Source organism: Ambystoma mexicanum, chromosome 1q (genome assembly GCF_040938575.1).
Source record: "Ambystoma mexicanum isolate Mex_15411 chromosome 1q, UKY_AmexF1_1, whole genome shotgun sequence".
Classification (NCBI taxonomy): Eukaryota; Metazoa; Chordata; class Amphibia; order Caudata; family Ambystomatidae; genus Ambystoma; species Ambystoma mexicanum.
Window position 1 is genome coordinate 81087537 of NC_090922.1, and position 20524 is coordinate 81108060.

At 48.5% G+C, this 20524-nt stretch overlaps 1 protein-coding gene across 1 annotated transcript in view; it reads left to right on the forward strand.

Moving 5' to 3' along the window:
• VPS9D1 (VPS9 domain containing 1) overlaps positions 1-20524 on the forward strand; it is a 1552154-nt gene that overhangs the window by 1330641 nt on the left and 200989 nt on the right. The window contains exon 13 of the mRNA XM_069635571.1: positions 13389-13473. Within this exon, the coding sequence (XP_069491672.1) occupies positions 13389-13473 (85 nt within the window). The remainder of the gene's footprint in view (positions 1-13388; positions 13474-20524) is intronic.

Below are 20524 nucleotides of genomic sequence, written 5' to 3' on the forward strand. Positions count from 1 at the left end.
ATCAACAACAAACTTTAGCGGGCACTTCAGTGGTGGCAGCTCCCGGACAATCTGACGAGGGGGATGCCCCTACAGGAACCGGATTTTCAAGCGATGGTGGTGACGGATGCATCGCTGAAAGGATGGGGACCCCATCTAGGGTCCCTGCAAGTTCAAGGTGAATGGTCCCCAGCAGAGTCTACTCTTAACATCAATGTACTGGAGTTAAGGGTGGTACGTTGGGCTCTGATGTCCTTTCTGCCGCGCATACGAGCATCGGTCATCAGAATACTAACGGACAATACAACAACGATGTTCTATCTCAGGAAGAAAGGGGGCACACACTCCAGAGCGCTCGCAAGCGAAGCTCAAGGTATATGGCATTGGGCCCTCGAACAGAATATGAGCATACTGGCTTACCATCTTCCAGGGGTAAAGAATATACATGCAGACTCACTCAGCAGGGAAATGAATCAACTGCACGAATGGGAACTGGACGATCGTCAACTAGCAAACGTCTTCAAAAAATGGGGTCATCCATCCCTGGATCTGTTTGCAACCCGAGAGAACAAGAAGTGCGCACGGTTCGAGAGCAAGTGGACACAGCCCGGATCAATGGGGGAGGCGTTCTCCTTCCGGTGGACGAACAAGTTCGCTTACACGTTCCCTCCGTTTCCAGTCATCCGGCGGACACTCAAGTGGATTCACAAGTACCCATGTCGGGTAATTGTGGTGGCTCCTTACTGGGCGAGACAGTTGTGGTTCTCAGACCTACTACAACTGTCGAGAGCAGAGCCAGTGAGGTTCCAGAAGATTCCGAACCTTCTATCTCAAGACAAAGGAGCAGTTTGGCATCACGATCCAGACTCCCTCAACCTGACGGCTTGGCTCCTGACTTCTCTGAGTTCGGGGACTTGAAAATTCCCTCAGAGTGTCGACAGATTTTACAGGTGGCACGAGCTCCGTCCACAAACGCTTCATAAGCAGGTAAATGGAAGAGGTTCTGTGTGTGGTGCAGAGATCATCAAGGGGTAGACCCCTTAAACTTCGCAGCAGAACAGATTCTTCCATATTTGTTACACTTGGCAGAGCAAGGATTCGCTTTTTCCTCCATTAAAGTTCATTTGGCAGCCATCTCGAGATTTACTCGAAAAAGACATTCAACGCCTCTTTTCAGCGATCGACTGGTAAAACATTTCCTGAAAGGCCTGTTTCAGACTTTTCCGCCGGCTAAAAAGTTTCCACCAAACTGAAGCCTCAATATAATACTGTCAGCACTAATGAAGCCTCTGTTCAAGCCAATGTCATCATCGTCGTTGAAGTTTTTGTCATGGAAAATTGCCTTTTTAGTAGCCATTACGTCAGCAAGAAGGCTTTCGGAATTACAGACATTGGTCATTCATCCGCCATACTTGCGGTTTTTCATAGACAAGGTAGTATTAGCAACCAATCCTCACTTAATTCCAAAAATCCCGACGACATTCCACAAACATTCTTCTATTGTTCTACCAACATTCTTTGCAACGGTTTCTTCTGTGGCAAAGAAAACACGGTGGATGTAAAAAGAGCTTTGAAGTTCTATCTCAGTCGTACTCAAGGTTTTAGACGTTCAAGGCAACTGTTCGTAGCTTATGGACCTTCGGTGAAGGGAAAACAGATCTCGAAGCAAGAACTGGCCCGCTGGGTGTCATCGACTATTGCTTTTTGTCACTCTAAAGCAGGAAGGCCTTTGGAAAGACGCCCAAAAGCTCATTCAACAAAATCCACCTCATCATCGGCGGCGTTATGGTCTGGAATTCCTTTATTGGACATCTGTCAAGCGGCATCATGGTCAGTGCCACACACATTTACTCTGCATTATTGCCTAGAGCAACAGCATGCAGCAGATATGTAGATGGGACGGGCGGTCCTTCGGCATCTGTTTCAGTAAGGTAAGCCCCACAAAGGGGTGTATACTCTTATCAACATGCCAAATGTTTAGTTATTGTCAATGTACCTTGATGGGTTTTTATCGTTTATCCAAATGCATATGTGTCTTGGGTAGTCTTGGTTTGCATTGCACACCTCCATGTTCGATTATCCTCTTGTTAAGGCTTCTCGCCTTCGTTCTGAGACTTTCCACAACATGCCAACTACACGTGACCACTCCGATACACTATAACCATTAACTTGTATTCATTCGCGCATCAGGTTTCTTAACACATGAAACTCACTTGTCGCTCTCTGGTATCTTGCCGCTTCTTAGCTCCCTTGGTTTTTGCCCTTAGGCACTCCAGAGTCGCTTCTCCACCCAGGGGAACATGCACTCTGAAGCCACATGTAAGGGACTGCCTGTCTGCACAGCTTCCTCTTACTACTGCCAGCTCTCCGGAGACTCAATTCTCTCACCACGCTCCCGCAGACAACTTCTCTTTGCTTCACCACAGTGTCTATGTGTTCCTGTTTCTTACGCTTCACGACATCTCGGCTTTGCTTCCTTTCTGCTCCTCTCCCAACGCACTCTACTCCGGACTATTTCTCCTTTTATACAGCTGCCAGTCAATAATAGGTTACAGGTGTGAGGTATCAGACTCAATAGCCCGACTTTGCCTGACCCCCTAATATTGGGACATGTTTGGTTAGAGTAATGGTATCCATCTATAGCCCTCTTCCTCGTCTCAGTACTATACTGGTGATTCCTAAAGGAACTCCTTTACATTACTCTTTGAGGCTTCTTCCTCTTCCCAGTACTTGATGCAAATTCAGAGGGCAGGACAGTATATGAATGGCAATATCCCATGATGGCTGAGGGAGAGTAGGGTAAATCAGTCTTGGAAAAGGAGGGGATACCATGTCTCGCCCTCAGGCACCCTCTCCCCAACCCCAAGGACCCTCCACTCAATCCTCCCTCGTTTGTCAACCGATTCCAAAAGCAAAGGCCCTTTCCTTGCCATCTGAACAGAAGATCTCTGGGGAGTGGATGCGAGAGTACCTTTAGGTTTCTCACAACCCTTAGAGGCACTCCAGACATATTTGTTACTTTCTAATGTATTCTTTCCTTCCATGCATTCCTCACCTCTGATATCCCTATCCCAGCTCAGCTGTTCCCTGGAAACCTCAATTCCGTCCAACGCCTCTAAATGCCCCGTGCCGGATATAAGGTTGCGGCCAGCAAATATAGCGGCGCAGGGCCTCAGTTTGCTAATCGGGAACACACTCATCAAGCTTCTTATTATTGAAAACGCCAATGCCGACTCCATTGAAGGCCTCCAGTTTCAAGCCAAGTGCGGATTGAGGTTGGCAGATGTACTGCTTGGACGAGGATCATGACACCCAGGATTGCGGGTCGTGTCAGTCCATGTATCCAAAGGCCCTATAGGGACGGGCGGCGAAGAACTTCAGGTTCGTCCACAAGGCGAAAGGTGTGAGGTGTCTTGGTCGGGGTCAAACGGCGCAGATCGACACTCCGAAGATCTGGCGACTCTGCATTTGGCAAAGGACAAGGAACATCAGAAGAGGTCACGCTCCCTGAGTGAGTCCTCTCATCGCCACTCTTCTTCCTCCACAAAGAAAAATAGCCACCACTCTAAGGGTTCCCATGTGCGGCCGGCACAGGTGCCTTTTCCAACCCACTCCTCCACACTTGAGGAATGAGAGAGCTTCCGCCTGAAGATGCTTGACATCTTTGCCGAGGCAACGGCGACTCCAGCCCCAGCGCCAGTGGTGCAGACAGCAGCTTCGTCTGCGGCGCTGAAGGGTCCCACTGCTTCTTCCGCGACTGGCAGGGTCCCCTCAGATGACCAATCCTTCACGCTTAAGGGCTTGGGCCTGGTCCAGAAGTAGAGCAGGGACTCTCAGAGCTGGTAGGCCCATCCCTTGTGCTGGGCTGGCTCATTTGCGGAGATCGGTGCAGTGGACTCTGCGGCTCCGCAGGAGTATGTCCCACTCACCAGGGACTCCTTTATATCGAAGACGTTTGACATCTACGATGAGGAAAGGAACCAGATCCAATTTGGGCTTGAACCCATTGGTTCTAGGGAGGCGAGAGACTTCCCGGAGGAATTTTACTGGATGAGGACATGCAGGACCTGGCAAAGGACCTGCAAGGGGCCAGCGGCCTAGACACTTCCCCTGAGTTGGACATCTTACCAGCTCCCACCCCAGGTAAGTGTTAGGCTGCCTTCCAGCGCCTAATGGCTAGGGTGGGTGATACTCAGGGGCTCTCTGCTCCGTCCAGGTTCAGAGTTCATTACTCTGTGAGTTCCTGGACGATGCCCCAAAGAAGGAAATGCTACTGCTCATTAATGTGGCAGTGTAGGCCCCGGGTAATAGAAGTGTGGGAAAAACCTGCATCTGTTTCGGCAGTGGACAGGGACCTGGTGAGGAAGCACCCGCTGCTCCATCGGACCCAGCTTTCCTTTACGCTCCCCGCTTCACCTGCAAGCCTAGTGGTTCAGGCAGCGACTGCTGTCCGTCCCTTCCACCGGACAGGGAGAGCAAGAGGTTTGATGTATAGGGCAAGAAGGTGTTTGCATAAGGCAGTCTAGCACTGCAGGGCCATGAACGCCTTTTGTGCCATGGTGAAATTCTCTTTTGACTTCCGGTCGTCAGTAGCCAATGCAGCGCAGTACATCCCAGAGGCAGAGATGAAGGATGGGTTTCTGTTCTTGGTCTCGGACGGCAAGGAGGCGGCACAACAGATGTCACAATCTGGACTGGACATTGCAGACTGCGTAGGAGGGTCTGTGGCCACTAGCACAGTGGTCACACATGATTCTTGGATTCGGACGTCGGGTTTTGTGGCCGAAATTCAGATGAGGCTGTTGGACATGCCTTTCGACTGATAAAACCTTTTTGTAGATAAAGCTGACAACACCCTCTAGACGGTCCAGTCGTCTACAGCGATTACTAAGTCTTTAGGGCTTGCAGTCCAGCAGCCTTCCACATAGTCCTTTTCTCAAGGCAGGGGTATTTGTCCCTTTTCCACCTTTGTCCAGAGGGGCCTTGGACAACATGCCCTGGGAATGGGCTAGGGCAGGTGCCTCCCCGCCCGAGAGGTAGGGGAAGGTGTACCCAGCAAGGAGGTTTTGCAGCGACTGTTGTTCCCTCCGCTCCCCAAGGTGTCAAACCTCAGAGCTTCATCACTTGTCAACGGTGGGGGGAGGCTTTCTTTGTTCAGCACGGAATGGTCGGAGACCATGTCTGACGCTTGGGCATTACAGGTCATCCATCAGTGTTACTGCCTCCTGTTTCTCTAGCGCCCACCAGACCACGGTCCTCTAGCCATCCCCTTGTCTCCGAATCCCATCCTTGAGGTGGTCCCATCAGCTTCTGGTGAAAAGCACGATTGAACTGGTTCTGCGCTTTGAACTAGGATGGGGTGGTACTCCACCTATCTTCTAGTGTCAGAGAAGGATGGAGGCTTGCACCCCATTCTGGATCTGTGCCTGCTGAACTTGTTCTTACGCAAGGACAAGTTCAAGATGATCACTCTAGCCCAGATACTGCAATCCCTCGGCCTGAGCTACTCATGTAAAATCATTATCTGCTGGCCCATATGTCCTTTCAGGGTAAACTATGATGTAAGGACCTACAAAGCCAAGCGCACGTACCCTTGTGGTACCCCAACACCAATGGGATTCCTGGTTGGTGTGGGCCCCTGTTGGGCCAAAAGGGTGGTCAGTCCAAGTTGGGATCGGCCTGTTGACACCCCTATGTTGAGGTGTGTTGGAGGTGGGCGGGTGTGGGAGGGAATGGGCGCTGTCGGCTGCTGCTGTGCGACGAGGGAGGAGGGTGAGGGGGTTGTGGGAAGTTGCATTGTGAAAGGCAGAGGCAGACCGACGGAACGCGCTATGTTGAAGTGCTTAGGTTGTGGCTAAGCAAACTACAGATGCATGACACGATGGGTGTGCTGGGATGTGCCCTAAACAACTGAAATGCCCACTACCATAATGTCCTGGAATGTCCGGGGATTGAGTAATCATACTAAGGCTAGCAAAATCATGGCCTAAGCTAATAGACATGGCTGCAAAATACTGCTGCTACAAGAAACGCACTCCACTGGCCGCCTGGTGGGGAGCATGGCACCTTCTTGGGGCCCCAACAGATACTTCACTTCCTACTCCACCCAAGCTAGTGGCGTGCTAACTGTCCACAAATCCATTAAATTCGTATTACACAGGAGCTACATAGATCCTAAGGGACGATATGTCATATTACACTGCACTATGGTAAGCAGGGAGTATCTCCTTGTGAACTCCTATGGCCCCAATGTAGACTCCCATGAGTTTGTGGACACTGTGGCGAGTATACTGCTGGGCTACGTGGGAATTCAGATTATATGGGGGGGGGCATGAACCTCATTTTGGACACTGACCTGGACAGGACCGGGACTACCGCCTGATCCCTGACTGGCACAGCACGCAGGCTACATGGCCGCTTCACGACACTCAACATCTGTGATGCCTGGAGGACACTATACCCCCAGTGGCGCGAATACACTTATTACTCCTCTGTCCACGATAGTTCCTCCAGAATCGACCTGTTCTTAGTGTCAAGTGAAGTGATGGGCAGGGTGGAGGGTGCACAGATTTTGACTCGCACATTATCTGACCACGCCCCGATTACCATATCGGTGGAACTGGGAGCGCCTGTCCCGACATTCAGCACATGGCGTTTTAAATCTGAGGCCCTTAAGGACATTGTGTTCAAGGCTGACATACTAGCTGACATTGAGTCCTCCTTCAAGCATAAAACCCCCCCCAGGCTACTTCCATTGGGGTCAGGTGGGACGCCTTCAAAGCGGGAGTGCTTAAAGCGGGAGTGCTTATAACGATAAGAGCCGCCCTCGGCAGCTCTGAAATCTAATTAAGACAGCTGGGATTAGAATGTTCACCCGCTGCTGATCCCGCCAAACTTGCCCAAACTAGCGAAGAACTCCAGACATATAACTCACTTGCCACCAATGAAGTCCAATACTTTAGCCGCCCACAAGCCTCTCGTAAATATGGCGAGGGCGATAGACCCGTGAAAACATTAGCGACTCTTATGAGAAGGGAATGTGGCCAGGCCCAGATTGCCTCCATTAAGGATAAACAAGGCCTTCCACAGTGGTCGGCCCAGCAGATTTTAGACATCTTCACTGATTTCTACAAGTCCTTATATTCTCAGCCCCCTGAGCACATCGAACAACACATGCAGGAGTTACCCACACCATGCATCGCTCCCTCCATCAGAGACCTACTGGACTCCCCTATCACTCTGGACGAGGTAGTCAGAGCTGTCTCAGACTTGCCTAAGGGCAAAGCGCCAGGCCCTGACGGACTCACTGTGGAATTTTACCAGGAACACATTGCTATACTGGCTCCCAAGCTGTTGGAAGTCTGGGAGGAGTTGCTCTGGGTGTCCGTCGTCCCTCCCTCCTTACGCGAAGCCGTCATAATGGTATTGCTCAAACCTAAGCCTAGCAAGCCCGACGACGAATGTGGGTCATACAGACCACTCTCTCTTATGAACCTTGACACTAAGATTTTTGCTAAGGTTATAGCCAACCGTTTCCTCCCGATCATGACACATCTGGTCCATGAAGACCAAGCAAGCTTCGTACCAGGGAGGTCTACCTCCCATAACATAAGGCTGCTATTCAATGTAATGTCCCGTATTGACCAGGGTGCGCATGCCGTAGCGGTCACACTCGATGCTGAGAAGGCGTTCAATATGGTCTCATGGAGGTATATGTGGCTGGTGTTGGAGACAATGGGCATTGGCCCTAATATGATCGGATACATTATATTATTATACACCTCCCCTGTGGCGAGGGTGCGGGTGAACTCCTTGACATCCAATCTGTTCACACTCTTCAGGGGCACCCGACAGGGCTGCCCCTTCTCCCCTATCCTCTTTTCTCTAGCAATAGAGCCAATGGCTGATCACACCCGAGCACGCCATGCCCACAGGGGAATAAGGCTAAAAGACACCCCCGAAATCATATCCCTCTATGCAGATGATGTATTACTGTATGTTAGGGACCCCACCACTCATCTCAACCCCATATTACGAGATATCACACGCATAGGCACCCACTCAGGATTCACAATTAATTGTTCGAAATCCGAGGTGTTTCCGCTCACTAACTCCACCCAACAACCAGTCACTGAATATCCTCTACGCTTGTCCCCCGACAGAATCAGATATTTGGGAGTCCAGGTATCTTTAACCAAGCCCACTCTGCTCGCAGAAAACTACCTGGCCGCAGCACAACTAGCTAAGACGAAAATGTCACGGTGGCGATCTCTCCCATTGTCGATGGCCTGGAAGACACTCCCTCATTAAAATTGTCCTACTTCCCAAGCTGCTCTACACCTTCAGTAACATACCCATATGGCCTGGGGGGAAATACTTCACCAGACTACATACATCATGTGCGCAGTTCCTGTTGCACTCTGGCACGGTGCGCAAGAAATGGGCTGATATGACACTCCCATACAAACAAGGGAGGGTTCACTACTCCCGATCTACTACTTTATTGGACAGCGGCTCCGGCCCAACATGCCTCTCACTGGTACCCCGGCTCTCCAACCCGCCCACATGTTAAACTGGAAACCTTGGCAGCAGCCAGAAGCAACATAATGTCCCTCATATTACACCAGCACTATGAACCTGACTCTCCCATCGACCCGATTGGTACCACCCTGCGGGCCTGGTCTCATCTGCTACACCCAATAGCAGAATCCCCACCATATTACAAATGGCTCCCTGTGTGGGCCTTTCCCGGACTGGAACCAAAACACGACACTGCTCTAGCTCAACACTGGGGGGCTCTAGGCTACCAGGCACTGGCTGACTTCTATGCCGATGGCAGGTTCATTGACCCTCAGACATGGAAGCCGGGACACACTGGGTCCGCTTTGGAAACTCTGCAATATTATAGGCTCCGGGCTGCATTCCGTGCTACATGGCCCTCCTTCCCTAATGAACCCCCTGGCACCCTGGCAATCGCATACATCGCCAACTGGAGCGGCGCCCGTGGCATTGTCTCCTCTCTGTATAAGATATCTCAGGGGACCGTCGCGATCCAGACTCCCGGGGCACGATTTGAGTGGGCAGGGGAACTAGGCCTGGAGATCTCCGACCAGGTATGGGAGAAAATGTGCTTACATGCTCAAAAGGTTTCCCTTAACTTCCGCTATCGTGCCATGCAGTATAAACTACTGAACAGACTGTACTATACCCCACGCAGGACCTCGAGGTTTGCCCATACCATTGTACACTCCTGGCCCCACTGCAAGGCGGAGAAAGTGTATCATCTACATATGTTTTGGACTTGTCATAAACTGGGGGAATTTTGGGAAAGAATCTTAGAGACACTTACAGCAGTAATTGACATTACAATTGACCCTGACCCATTGGGGATCCTGTTTGGGTTGTGGAAAACCGACGACCTCAAACGCATGGCTAAATTTCTCAATATAAGCTGCATGGTAGCTAAGAAATGTATACTTCAAAGCTGGAAAAGCCCCTCCCCCCCGACATTTCAGAAATGGTTGTGCTTGCTTACATGGTGCTTTCAACCTCCTTTATGGGTTCCTGCCGATCTCTGCATTTCAACTGGTTCTAATGAGATTGCACCTGTTCGGATCCACAATGAGCTTCATAGCCCCAGACTCGACCTGTAGCACGTGGCATCCAAAGTTGCTGGACATGTCCATCTGCCCTCCCTGGCGCTTTCCGTGGAGTATGGACTTCCTCTCACAATCGGAGGGCCGGGTCCTCCATCCAAACCTCAGCAGCCTGGAACTACATGCTTGGCTATTGAGAGGCAGAGATACGAGTGGGACTTGACAGACGACGTCCTTGATGTGTACCTTTCAGCTCTGAGGCCCGCTACAAAATCCATTTACGCCTGCAGGTGGTGTACATTTTCGATTTGGTGCTGGGAGAGGGGCCTGAATCCTTTATCCTGTCCTGGATTTGTAACTTTCCTTGGCCCAAGCAGGCCTGCAGATTGGCACTATGAAGGGTCACCTCGCTGCTATTTCTGTGTTGAAGAGGTCCCCAGAACAGGGCTAGTCTTTCACAATCCCTACGGTTAGGCAGTTCTTGAGGGGTTTGTGTAATCTGTTTAGTCCCTGCCAGTTTGTGGTTCCAGCGTGGGATTAGAATTTAGTCTTAACATTTCCATTCGAGCCCCCTAATTCCTGTTCTCTTAGATGGCTCACCCTTAAGGGGCTTTTCCTGGTTGCCTTCACTTCCATGAGACGGGTGAGTGAGCTTCAGGCATTGTCTCTTTTACCTCGCTATTTTGTTTTTTCCAAAGAGAAGGTGACTTTGAGAGTGAAGCACTCCTTTTTGCCAGTGGTGGTCTCAGATTTCCATCTCTTTCAGAAGATCCTTCCTGTGTTTATTCCTCTGTCTCACCCTTCCAAGTCAGAGGAACGATTCTATCGGCTGAACCCGATTCGGGCCTTGAAGTACAACATCTCATATACTAGAGAGGCTAGGGAGGATGACTAGCTTAACGTTGGTTACGCTGGTGCTCATGCTGACTGGGCTATGACCAAACAGACCCTGTCCAGGTGGATCATTCTCTGCATCTCAGAATGCTACGATCTGGCTGGGAATGATGCACCTGAGGCTATCAGAGCTCTTTCTACCAGAGGAGTGGCTACCACATCTGTCCTGCAGAGGGGAGTTCCTGTCCAGGACATTTGCCAGGCAGCTACATGGGCATCACTGCACACGTTTGCTAAGCATGACTTTTCGGATTCCCTTGCGGCCAGGGTGCCCGTTTTGGTACGGCAGTGTCCACCAGAGTTGTCTGTTTTAGGTGGTGTCCTTGCTGCCTCCCTCCTCCATATATATATGTACTGCTTTGGGAGTCTTTCATAGATGAAGAATTTGTGGCAGGAAAGAATCCATTAGAAGAACAAATTACTTACCTTTCGTTAATGTTCTTTCTGATCGATGTTCTTGCCATGGATTCCTCATTTATGATATCCCTATCCCAGCGCAGCTGTTCTCAAAAACATTTCTGCCGTCAGGGGGCGCAGCACGGCTCTGTGTAGGTTCTACCCGACGCCTCTATGTGTCAGTTATGACGTCGGGTATAGCAGTTATTGCAGCATCGTTCCCCATGACGCCAGTTGCACCCTTTTTCCCTAGTACTTTGGAGCCGAGGGACCGTAGAAGCAATGGTGTACTAGCTTCCCACAAGAGGGGCAAGTACAGCGGGCGATTAGGAATCTGTGGCAGGAACATCCATAAAATAAATTACTAAAAGGTAAGTCATTTTTTGTTTTAATGGATTGTTTCCTGCCACGGATTCCTCATCTGGGATCGATAGAATTTGTTCTTTAAGCAAATTGTTTCCCTAGTGGAAGTGGTTTAGTTTCCGCCTTGTATGTTTTCCCTAACAAGGAAGTTTTAAAACTATTTCTTTGTGCCAGGCTATACTTGATCCCACTTGGCTTCTGAATAGACAGTACCACATCATCGTACCATGGAGATCCCCTACCTCCCGCTCCGTGCATGGTGGGTGGACCAGGTGATGCTCTCTACTCTGCCTCTTGTTACAGCATCACAGCACGAGTAGCTTTACCTGCCCACCTTGGCCACCGTAAACTTATGCCAAGGGCCAGGCAAGGCACTTTCTCACAGTGGCCAATTGTTAATGTTGTATCATTGCATTACATATTTACTAGTGTGCACTATGTGTGTTCTGTATTCTACTGCTCGTGTGGCATGTTACGTTGGTGATCTAAAAATGATTGACTCTCTTCTTCCAGTCACCCTTTTACTACTCCCTGGGGCTGTGGGAGTTTCCTGTTATAATGTCTAATAAGAAATTAGTCTTGGGTGACCACTTACCAGATGACTCTTATGGAGCAGTGGTGCCGCAGGGTTTCATATAGATTACTTTGCCTATATTTCGGTTACATTAAAGAGGTTAGGGGCACATTGTGGACCTTCTCTTCCCCCTCCTCTACCACTCCTGGCCTGTCTGAGGCTGTCTCTCCTCCTCCTTTCCCCTGTTCACCCCTGACATTGTCTCTAGACAAGTCTGATCTATGAAAGTCTCATCAAAGTAGGTTCTCCCCTGCTCATCCAGAACTATCGACACTCGTGCCCAGCCTTGCCTGATTTCTGCAATCACTCCTTTGCCACTGGAACTTTCCCCTTCCCCTTAAGCACTCTCTTGTGCACCCCCTTCTAAAGAAGTCCTCAGCCGATCCTTCCACTCCAGTTAACTGACGGCCGATCTCAACCACTCCTTTCCTGGGCAAACTCTTGGAAAAGCTGGCCATCTCCCAGCTTAATCTACATACTGAATCTGCTGGTTGCCTCCATGACCACCAGTCTGGCTTCAGAGCTGCCAGAAGCATGGAAACTGCTCTCCTAAGCACCTGTGAAGACTTGCTCTCCAAACTTGACTGTAATCTCCCTTCTGTCCTCATTCTCCTTGATCTATCCTCTGCTTTCGACAAGGTCAACCATACCATCCTGCTCAATCGTCTCCGGGACAACCTTGGTATTACTGATCAGGCCATGGCCTGGTTGACCTCCTTTCTCACTGACCGACCCTCTCAGGTCCAACTGGGATCTTCCCTCTCTTCTATCTCTCTCTCTCTACTTTTCAACCACTACCTGGAACTTCTTTCCCACTGCATCGCTACTTTCTGCTCCAATTTTCAATGTTATGCGGATGACACTGTGGATGGGCCAGAAGATCCTCCCCACACTGCCTGAGTCCAACAGTGTGTAGCATGTGGTGGTACCCGGTACTTTGCACACATCACCCTCTACACCTAGGGTAGGCAGCAGACTTCTCCACACTACTTATGTTGTGTTTGACACTCAAAACTCTGTTTCTGGGGTCTTTATAATCACTGTTCTGTCCAGGTTTGTCAGCTATTTGGAGAGCTGGCCGACTGTTCTTTGAAAGGTTTCTGTATTGAAGTAGTATTCCATATCGAAATTCAAGCTTACCACCACGCTTGGTATTAAGAAGACCAATACTTCAGAGGTTTATGGTACTGGATATATTGCTCAAGATGGTGCAAGCTCGCCAGTACAGTACTTGGAAAAGGCTTCTTCTATGCAAAATGCAATACCTTGCCAGTTTTAATTCAGGTAGGAAGCTGAACACATATTGGTATTCAACCCTGACTGCTGAATTTACTGTTGTCCCCAAGTTAGTGGTTGCACTCTCGCATTAGCAAAGGTTGCGGGATTGGAAACTTTAGGGCGGGCAGAGGTTTGCATATTGGGTAGCATAGGCATTCAACTGTTGAATTGGACCTAGGCCATACTCGTGTGTGAAGGACGTTTCTTTTTCTCACTCTATTTTTCACTAATGTCCACCTTGGTTGTAACATGCTTATCATATTCTTACTGTGCTATTGTTAAAGTTTAGACTGCATTGTGTTTTACAGTGAGAAGCCTGAGACGAATCTGCGAGTGTGCAGAAGATTACTGCAACACTGGAGAAAGAAAGCCTCAGCAAGGTGCAGCTGCCATGTAAGTCTGTAGCACAGGTCTTACATTTTTAGCAAGGGTTGAAATGAGGCACTTTTGTTACATGGTATAGAACACTGTAGAAAGGATGAGGATTCTGTCTTTTGTACAATATTAATACAATTATTTTAAACCCCACTCAAAATAAGTACAGCGTTATCCACAGGGCGATCTTTGGGGATGCCGCCTTCAATTCATTTTTCTGCTTTTAGAAAGCTGGACTCTTGAGCAAGTTTGTATCTTTCCATATCATGTTGACCCATTTTCATTTAAGGAGTTCTGGCTCCATAACTTTATGGGTCTCTTAAACCTTTTACTGACTGCTCTGGTTTTTAACTTTAATTTGTGTCTAGAAGGACTACTGAATCCCCCTCTCAAGGCAACCTTTTTTTATGTACCGCCCTTAGTAGCCCCTATGGATACCTCGGCAGGGGTGTTTTTTAAACACTCCATTCTTGCCCCATGGTGATTCTGTCATCCTGACAGTGTGTTGTGGAACACGGTGGTGTGAAAAACCAGAGGGTGTTTCACAACCTAGTCCCCGGGGATCCCGTACTCAGGTGGCATGGGGAAGGCCATCGCTTTTGGATCCCGACCCTGGAGTTGGACAAGCAAGGGAGGATCACCTGAGTAGGGGGTCCTTGGGGAGCGGGGGAGAAACACATAATGGAGAGACAAGGGATCAACCTTTTTCCGCGACCCATCTAACCCCTATCCTCGCTTATTTCATGGGAAGCTACAGCTCCCATAATTCCTCCCCACATTACATTTGCAAGACTACTGAGCCAAGGAAGATGAGTAATAAGGTCAGGCAGATTACCTCCACTGACTTGCAGTGGCTCTGTCACTGTAATGAGGCCAGGCAGAGTCGGACACGAATTCTAACCATATGCAGCTGCCACTTGTTAACACTCCTATGCAGACAAATAAAATGTGGTGCGCACAGGCACACATAGAGCGAGGCTGGGTACGAGAAGGAACAGCTCTTTCTGGGGTGATGCGCACCAGGCGATGGAAGTAGGAAGCCAAGGGGCTGATCTACAGTTACAAAGATCGAGAGAGAGCCAGCCAATAATACTGCTGTTACGCTCACCTGGTATCCACAGGGACGCCACCTAGCCGAGTTACTGGCTGGTATGCTTCTCAGCTTTGCCCTGATGTGGTCTGCAGGGAAGGTTCTTGTGATAGAATTAGGCATGCTCTCCGTCCTGCCTTCTTTGCAGGGGCGCATTGTCTTTCATGGGCAATTGTGGTCCAGTTACTTCACTGACGCCGGCCCGTTTGATATTGTTCAGGTAGGTCTTATTGCTGTCCTTTAGTTTTGTTGCTATCCTGCATGCCTTTCTTTGTTTAAAATGTCTCTTTTTTTCTCCCTTAAGTATGCAGAGCTTCAGCGCGGCGAACTGGCTTGGTTGAGCCCCGCTGGTAATTGATGGCGCATTAAGAGCGTTATGATGCAGTAAGTAAGCGCTATGCGCAGCGCTGCAAAGTATTGCCTTTGCTAACCTGTGTTTTCCTTCCTTGTAGGTCGCTGTGTTCTTCAGCGCGAGTGGTGCCAGCCGAGAGGCGACCAGCCAGGTAAGCCTTTTGAGCAGTTCATAATTTGTAAATGTCTCTACTGCTTTCTTTAATGTTGCCTCTATCTTCCTCTTTCAGGTCGTTCTGTCCGAGAGGCGTGCAGATTCGAGGAAGCTATTCTCAGTAGCTGCGAGTGTTTAAAGATGAAGACTGCAGGTAAGATGCTGCTGCTAATGATGTTCCTTTTGTCTCCTTGCAGGTTCTGCTTCTCCGAGGTTCAAGGGAATAGCTGGACACGGTGAGCATCACGTTGCAAGCTGCAAAGTAACGCGAAGAATATGCCAAGAGGGCAAAATACATGAACTTTGAAAGAGGCAAAACAAAAGAAGTTAAGAAACTACAAATATGTTATATATGAATTTTTGAAAGAGGCCAAGAAGGCAAGCTAAAGAAAATAGGAAACCACAAATACCAAGAAGTATTGGTGTTACGTATGAAGTTTGGAAAAGGCCCAAGAAGGCAAACCAAAGAGAATAAGACACTACAAGTAGCCAGAGGCATTAGTGTTGTGAGAGAAGGAAGATTGTGGATTGTCGTATTTTTGAAAGAGAAGTCAAAGTGGTCATGCAGAGGTCTATGTAAATTCCTTGCAGTTTTGAAAGCCTTTCGAAGGTGAAAAGACACCTGAGACAATACGTGGAGAAGTGAACCCCCACGAAGAGAAAAGTCAGACTTGAGCACGGAAGAGGGAAGACTGTACAGATCTGTCTGTTAAAGCGAAAAGTAAAGATCAGGCTCGAGCCCGGCAGAGTGAAGCCTGTGCAGAACTGTCTGATAAAGTGACAGGTGAAAGACAGGCTCAAGCCCGGCAGAGGGAATCCTGTATAGTCAAGATAAAAAGCGGAACTGTATATTTATGACAAGGTGGATGAAGCTTAAGAAACTGATTGAACTACCAGAAACTTGAAGCCCATGCCTGAACTGTTAAATTGTACCAGTAAGCTAAAGGGTGCACAACTTAAGGAACTGTGTCATCCACCTAGACTTTTTTTGGGAAACTCTCTAGACCCTGTTGTACTAAATGTGGGGAAGGCAGTTGTTATTTAAAGCCATTCTGACATTTCTTTTGAGACACTATTTTCCTTTTGTATTCCCTTAACACATTTGCTATTTTGAGAAAGAGGGCAAGGTTAGGTTTTCTTGGTATAGACCTTTTTATTTTGACTAGACTGACTGTTTGTTATTCATTTAATGGCCGAGATTACTCCCATTCTACAGTTGGGACCAGTTAGGAATTCTACCAACCTGACCAAAATACCAAACAAAGGTTTTAAACAAAAACTTGTATCCATTGTGTCTGTGTCTAATATTGATACCATGCCTTCCTTACAGTGGTAGCTGTTGTGATTTAGTTTCGGCAAGACTGTTACAGTATATTTTATTGTGTATGCGCATGGGACTAAATGTTCTTTGGTAACTCCCCTCGCCCTAAGAATAAAGCCAGGCAGCTCTGTTGCATTGCTTATTGAGAGATATTTGGTGTAACTTGGTAGACACCATTTTCTTCCATTTAGGGAAGGTCTCTTCTCGCCAATCGCAAGAGGGCTGTTGATGACCCTCCCTAACGTATCCCATTTCATATAAATGACACTCCATTTTCAACTTCCAGTTTATATTTTTCTTTAGCCTTTGTTTCCTTCAACTTATTTTAAGCATTTATTTTTAGAGAAGCTTCTTCCTTTCTTTTTTCCCACTGGTAAATTCTCAGGTAAGTGTTTGAATGACACTCCTTTCCAGGCCATGGCTCCTGGTTTCAAGTCCTGTCTGATGTATGCTGGTAAAATGCCATTCTCCAGCATTGGATCTTTCATGGATTCAAATTCTGTGAATATTCTCCGCCATCAAGCTGGGAAAACCCCGGTAACTTTAATATAGTAGTTTTCCTATGGAAAAAACATTGACACCTTGATATGATATGATAGTTTATTTATATAGTCCCTATACTCAATGTGTTTCAAAGCGCTTCAAGGCAAGGGAGGGAACAAGGGAAAATACAATAACATTCGTACAGGCCATGAACAGTAAGGATGTGAAATTAACTATCATACTCTGCTGACGACATTTCAGATAGTGCAAGAGCTAAGACATAGATAAGGAACAGAGGGGGAGAGTGGGAAGGAAATGGAAACAGACAGGCGACTACCATACTAGGCCTGACGACATTTCTGGTAGAGCCGGAGAAAAACAAAAGTTGAGGGAGAGGGCTACAGAAAGGGAGGAGAGGAACAAAACAAGCGACTATCGTACTAGGCCTGACAATGTTTCAGATAGTGCTGGAGGGAGGGGGGGGGACAGTAAGGGGACGGGGGAGCGACAGACAAGGTTGCTATCATACTAGGTCCAGGGACAATTCTGATAGAGTAAGTGAGTAGAAGAAAGTAAGGGGGGGGAGATAGGAAAAGGGAGAGGGGAAGAGAGAACAGAGAGTAAGCAGTGTCCCATCAACTTCATCATGGGTGCTTTGGGTAGCACCAATGGGACGTCGAGTGTAAAGCTCCGACTCTGCAGCTTCCCCTCAGCTTTCAACCGTCTAAAAAACTGTTGGGATTACCTTGCGTTTTCTCCTGAAAGAGAATTCTTCTTTACTTCAGAAAACATTTCTTCTCTTCAAAATGTGCTGTCTAGAGTCTTTCGTTGTTGAAAAAGCTTGATTCCGGCCCTGTTATGGAATCTTCGGGTCCGAAGAAATCCTTGGACAGGCCGTGTGAGACCTGCGGCCTTAAGAATGTACATGAGGGAGACAGGCACTCGGAGTGCCTTTACTGTATGTACACGAATCATTCGGCCGAAGAATGCAATATCTGCCAAGAGTTCTCACAAAAAACCCTTAGGGACAGAAATAGACGCCTACTCTGCGCCGGAGGTCGACTCATCACGCGGTGGCAGGGCAGCCACTCCCTCAGACAAGAGATCACCATCACGCTAAAGATCAAAATCTGAGAAACCGCTGACAAAGAAACTGAGGACAGGTGAGGCTGGGTCATCTTCCAGTCATGATAAGGCTAAGCATTAATTGCCTCTGCAAAGGCCTCTTTCAGGTGGTGAAGGATTACAGGTTCTCCCTAAGCACTCGTCTCAGAGCGCTTCCACACGGTTGGAGGGAACAAGGGAGAAAGGCTCACACCCGTAAAAATCTGTGGACTTGCCCCGAAAATCTTGGTTGTGGACAGAGAAAGATAAATTGAGTCCTCATCCTTGTCGGCGAAGAAGTCTACTTCCACTGGCAATAAACATCACTCGTCATCGGGGTTCCACAGGTCTTTGTCCGGACACTAATCCTCAAGAGACCACATGAAATCCAAATTGTCATCCAAACCGTCTCCTTCACCATCAGCGACGTTAACTATGAGGACGACAACGTCGATGACAGTATTGCCTCCATCAAAGGGGCGACTCCCATCAGCGACTAACTGCCATCCCGTCGACGACCACTCCGTCGACACCCATTCAGTTGACGACTGCCTCGTCGGCGACGAAGAAAAAATCCCTGCCCACGCATACATCCTCTACCGGGCAGGCAACTGCGCCTACGGAACAACCTCTGTTAGGGAGAATTCTCTGTTTAGGCTGAATTTCCTAACCTAGTGAGTCCCCCAGCAGCTTTGCTGGATTTCTGGGGTTTATTTTTTTCTCCTGCCAAGAGTGAGACTCTTTTACCCTCACTCTTGGGCATGATTTGAGTGTGTTTCTTTGAATCTAGATGTGTTTAATGGGCCATGGGGTCTTTTACTCCATAGGGCTTCATGTGTTTTTGTGACGTGTGTTACACAGCACCCTCAGTGCAGTGACACAGGGGTGTCATAGTGACCCCCCAGTATAGACTCCATACCCTGGGACTGACTACTGTCTCCCAGGGCATGTAAAGTCACCATTGACTTTACTAGTCTTAAATTCTGAACAGAACCAGTACAAACCATAATATTGTGGACGTACTGGCTGGGGCAATTCAATTGCCCCGGGGTCTGTTAGTCGAGGGGGCATGTCTCCGTCCCCCCTGATCGAGTTTTGGCTGGTGGCAGTGGATACTACTTTTTATATTCAACCGCGAATATTTTCCTATGGGATTTCCCATTGTTTTAGGCTACTATCTTTATTTAATTATTTACGGTAGCCTCGAACATACCGCCGGGTTATTTTTTGCCAAAACTTGATTCTAAAATGGCGTTTGTGTTCTCTTCTGTGACTCCAACCCTAGTTGAGACCTTTGTTCCACTTTTTGGCGGGCTTCTCCACAGAAGCCCTCCAAAGTGGTACCACTCTGTCTGGGGTACTTAGGAGGGGTGGAGGGGAATTTAGGCACCCTGGACTGAGTTGCCTAGGCAACTCAAGTCGCACTCCATCCTGATTGGCCCAAGTGGTGAGCCGGCCAGCTCACCACTTAGCATGTTTGAGTGACAGCTAGGCTGAGTGAATGGGGGTTTGCTGCATAAAAGCAGGGCTTTGGGGACTGGAACTTCAGAAGTCGCCACAGGACCTAAGAATCCGACGAGGGAGAAGCTGAGCCGACCTGCCACGACACCACCACCGGTGGAGCCCTGCTGGACTGCCTCACCACTTTTCCCAACAACAGAGGAGATCTCCCGCCGGAGAGTCTTCTTCCTTTGACTGGTGGGGATAACCAGTTTCACCGTCTTTTCGCCTTCCCAACGTACCTCGTGGCCGTCTTGCCTGTGCCAAGCACCCCGGCAACCGGGATACCACGTTTTACCACGACCGCGAAACAAAGGTACCACCTTTAACCGGAAGACTCCGCGGCTGGTTTCTTCCCAGATAGTGCAACGACCTTCATCTTTCCTCCAAGTCGAGATCTTCTCTTCCCCTGGACGACGCAACTTGCACCCACTACCAGGCACAACTGCCACCGCTGGAGGATCTTTCCCACTTAAGGTACCGTGTCCCGCCTGGCTTCCCTTGCTACCGACTGTACGGGGTAGATTTAGCCCCCGGCTTTCGAACCTGGGTTAGCCTGGGACACCCTGGCTAAACTTTCCTAAGCCTCTCTAAACTCTTTTTGAACCCTCTGCAAGACTTTCTAAGCCTAGTGTAACTGTGTGATCTTGGGCGCATTTGTGCACTGCTCTCTCTAAGAGTGGGCCCAGCCTTTGGACTTTGGCTCACCAGTGACTTTTGCTCTTCTGCCTTGCTAACAGTGTTCCTGAATCTTAGAGTGGTGTACCTTTCCATATTCTGTCTTCCCACCCCCCTTTTCTCACAAACTTATCAGAGTGCAATCTAGTTAAGCGCTCACCTCTGTATGAAAATAAGTGGTGTCTTACTGGGATTTATCTGATAGGAAACAAAGGGGTGTGTATATTAAAATAGTAACTGTGTTTAGAATATTTTACAATAAGAGTGCTGGAGTGTTTCAAACTGTGTGTTTTTAAATAAATAATTATATACTTTGATACCAAAGCTCTGGTCAGTGTTTGATTGTATTATTGTATCTGGGTACCTATTGTGTATACTTTGCATACTG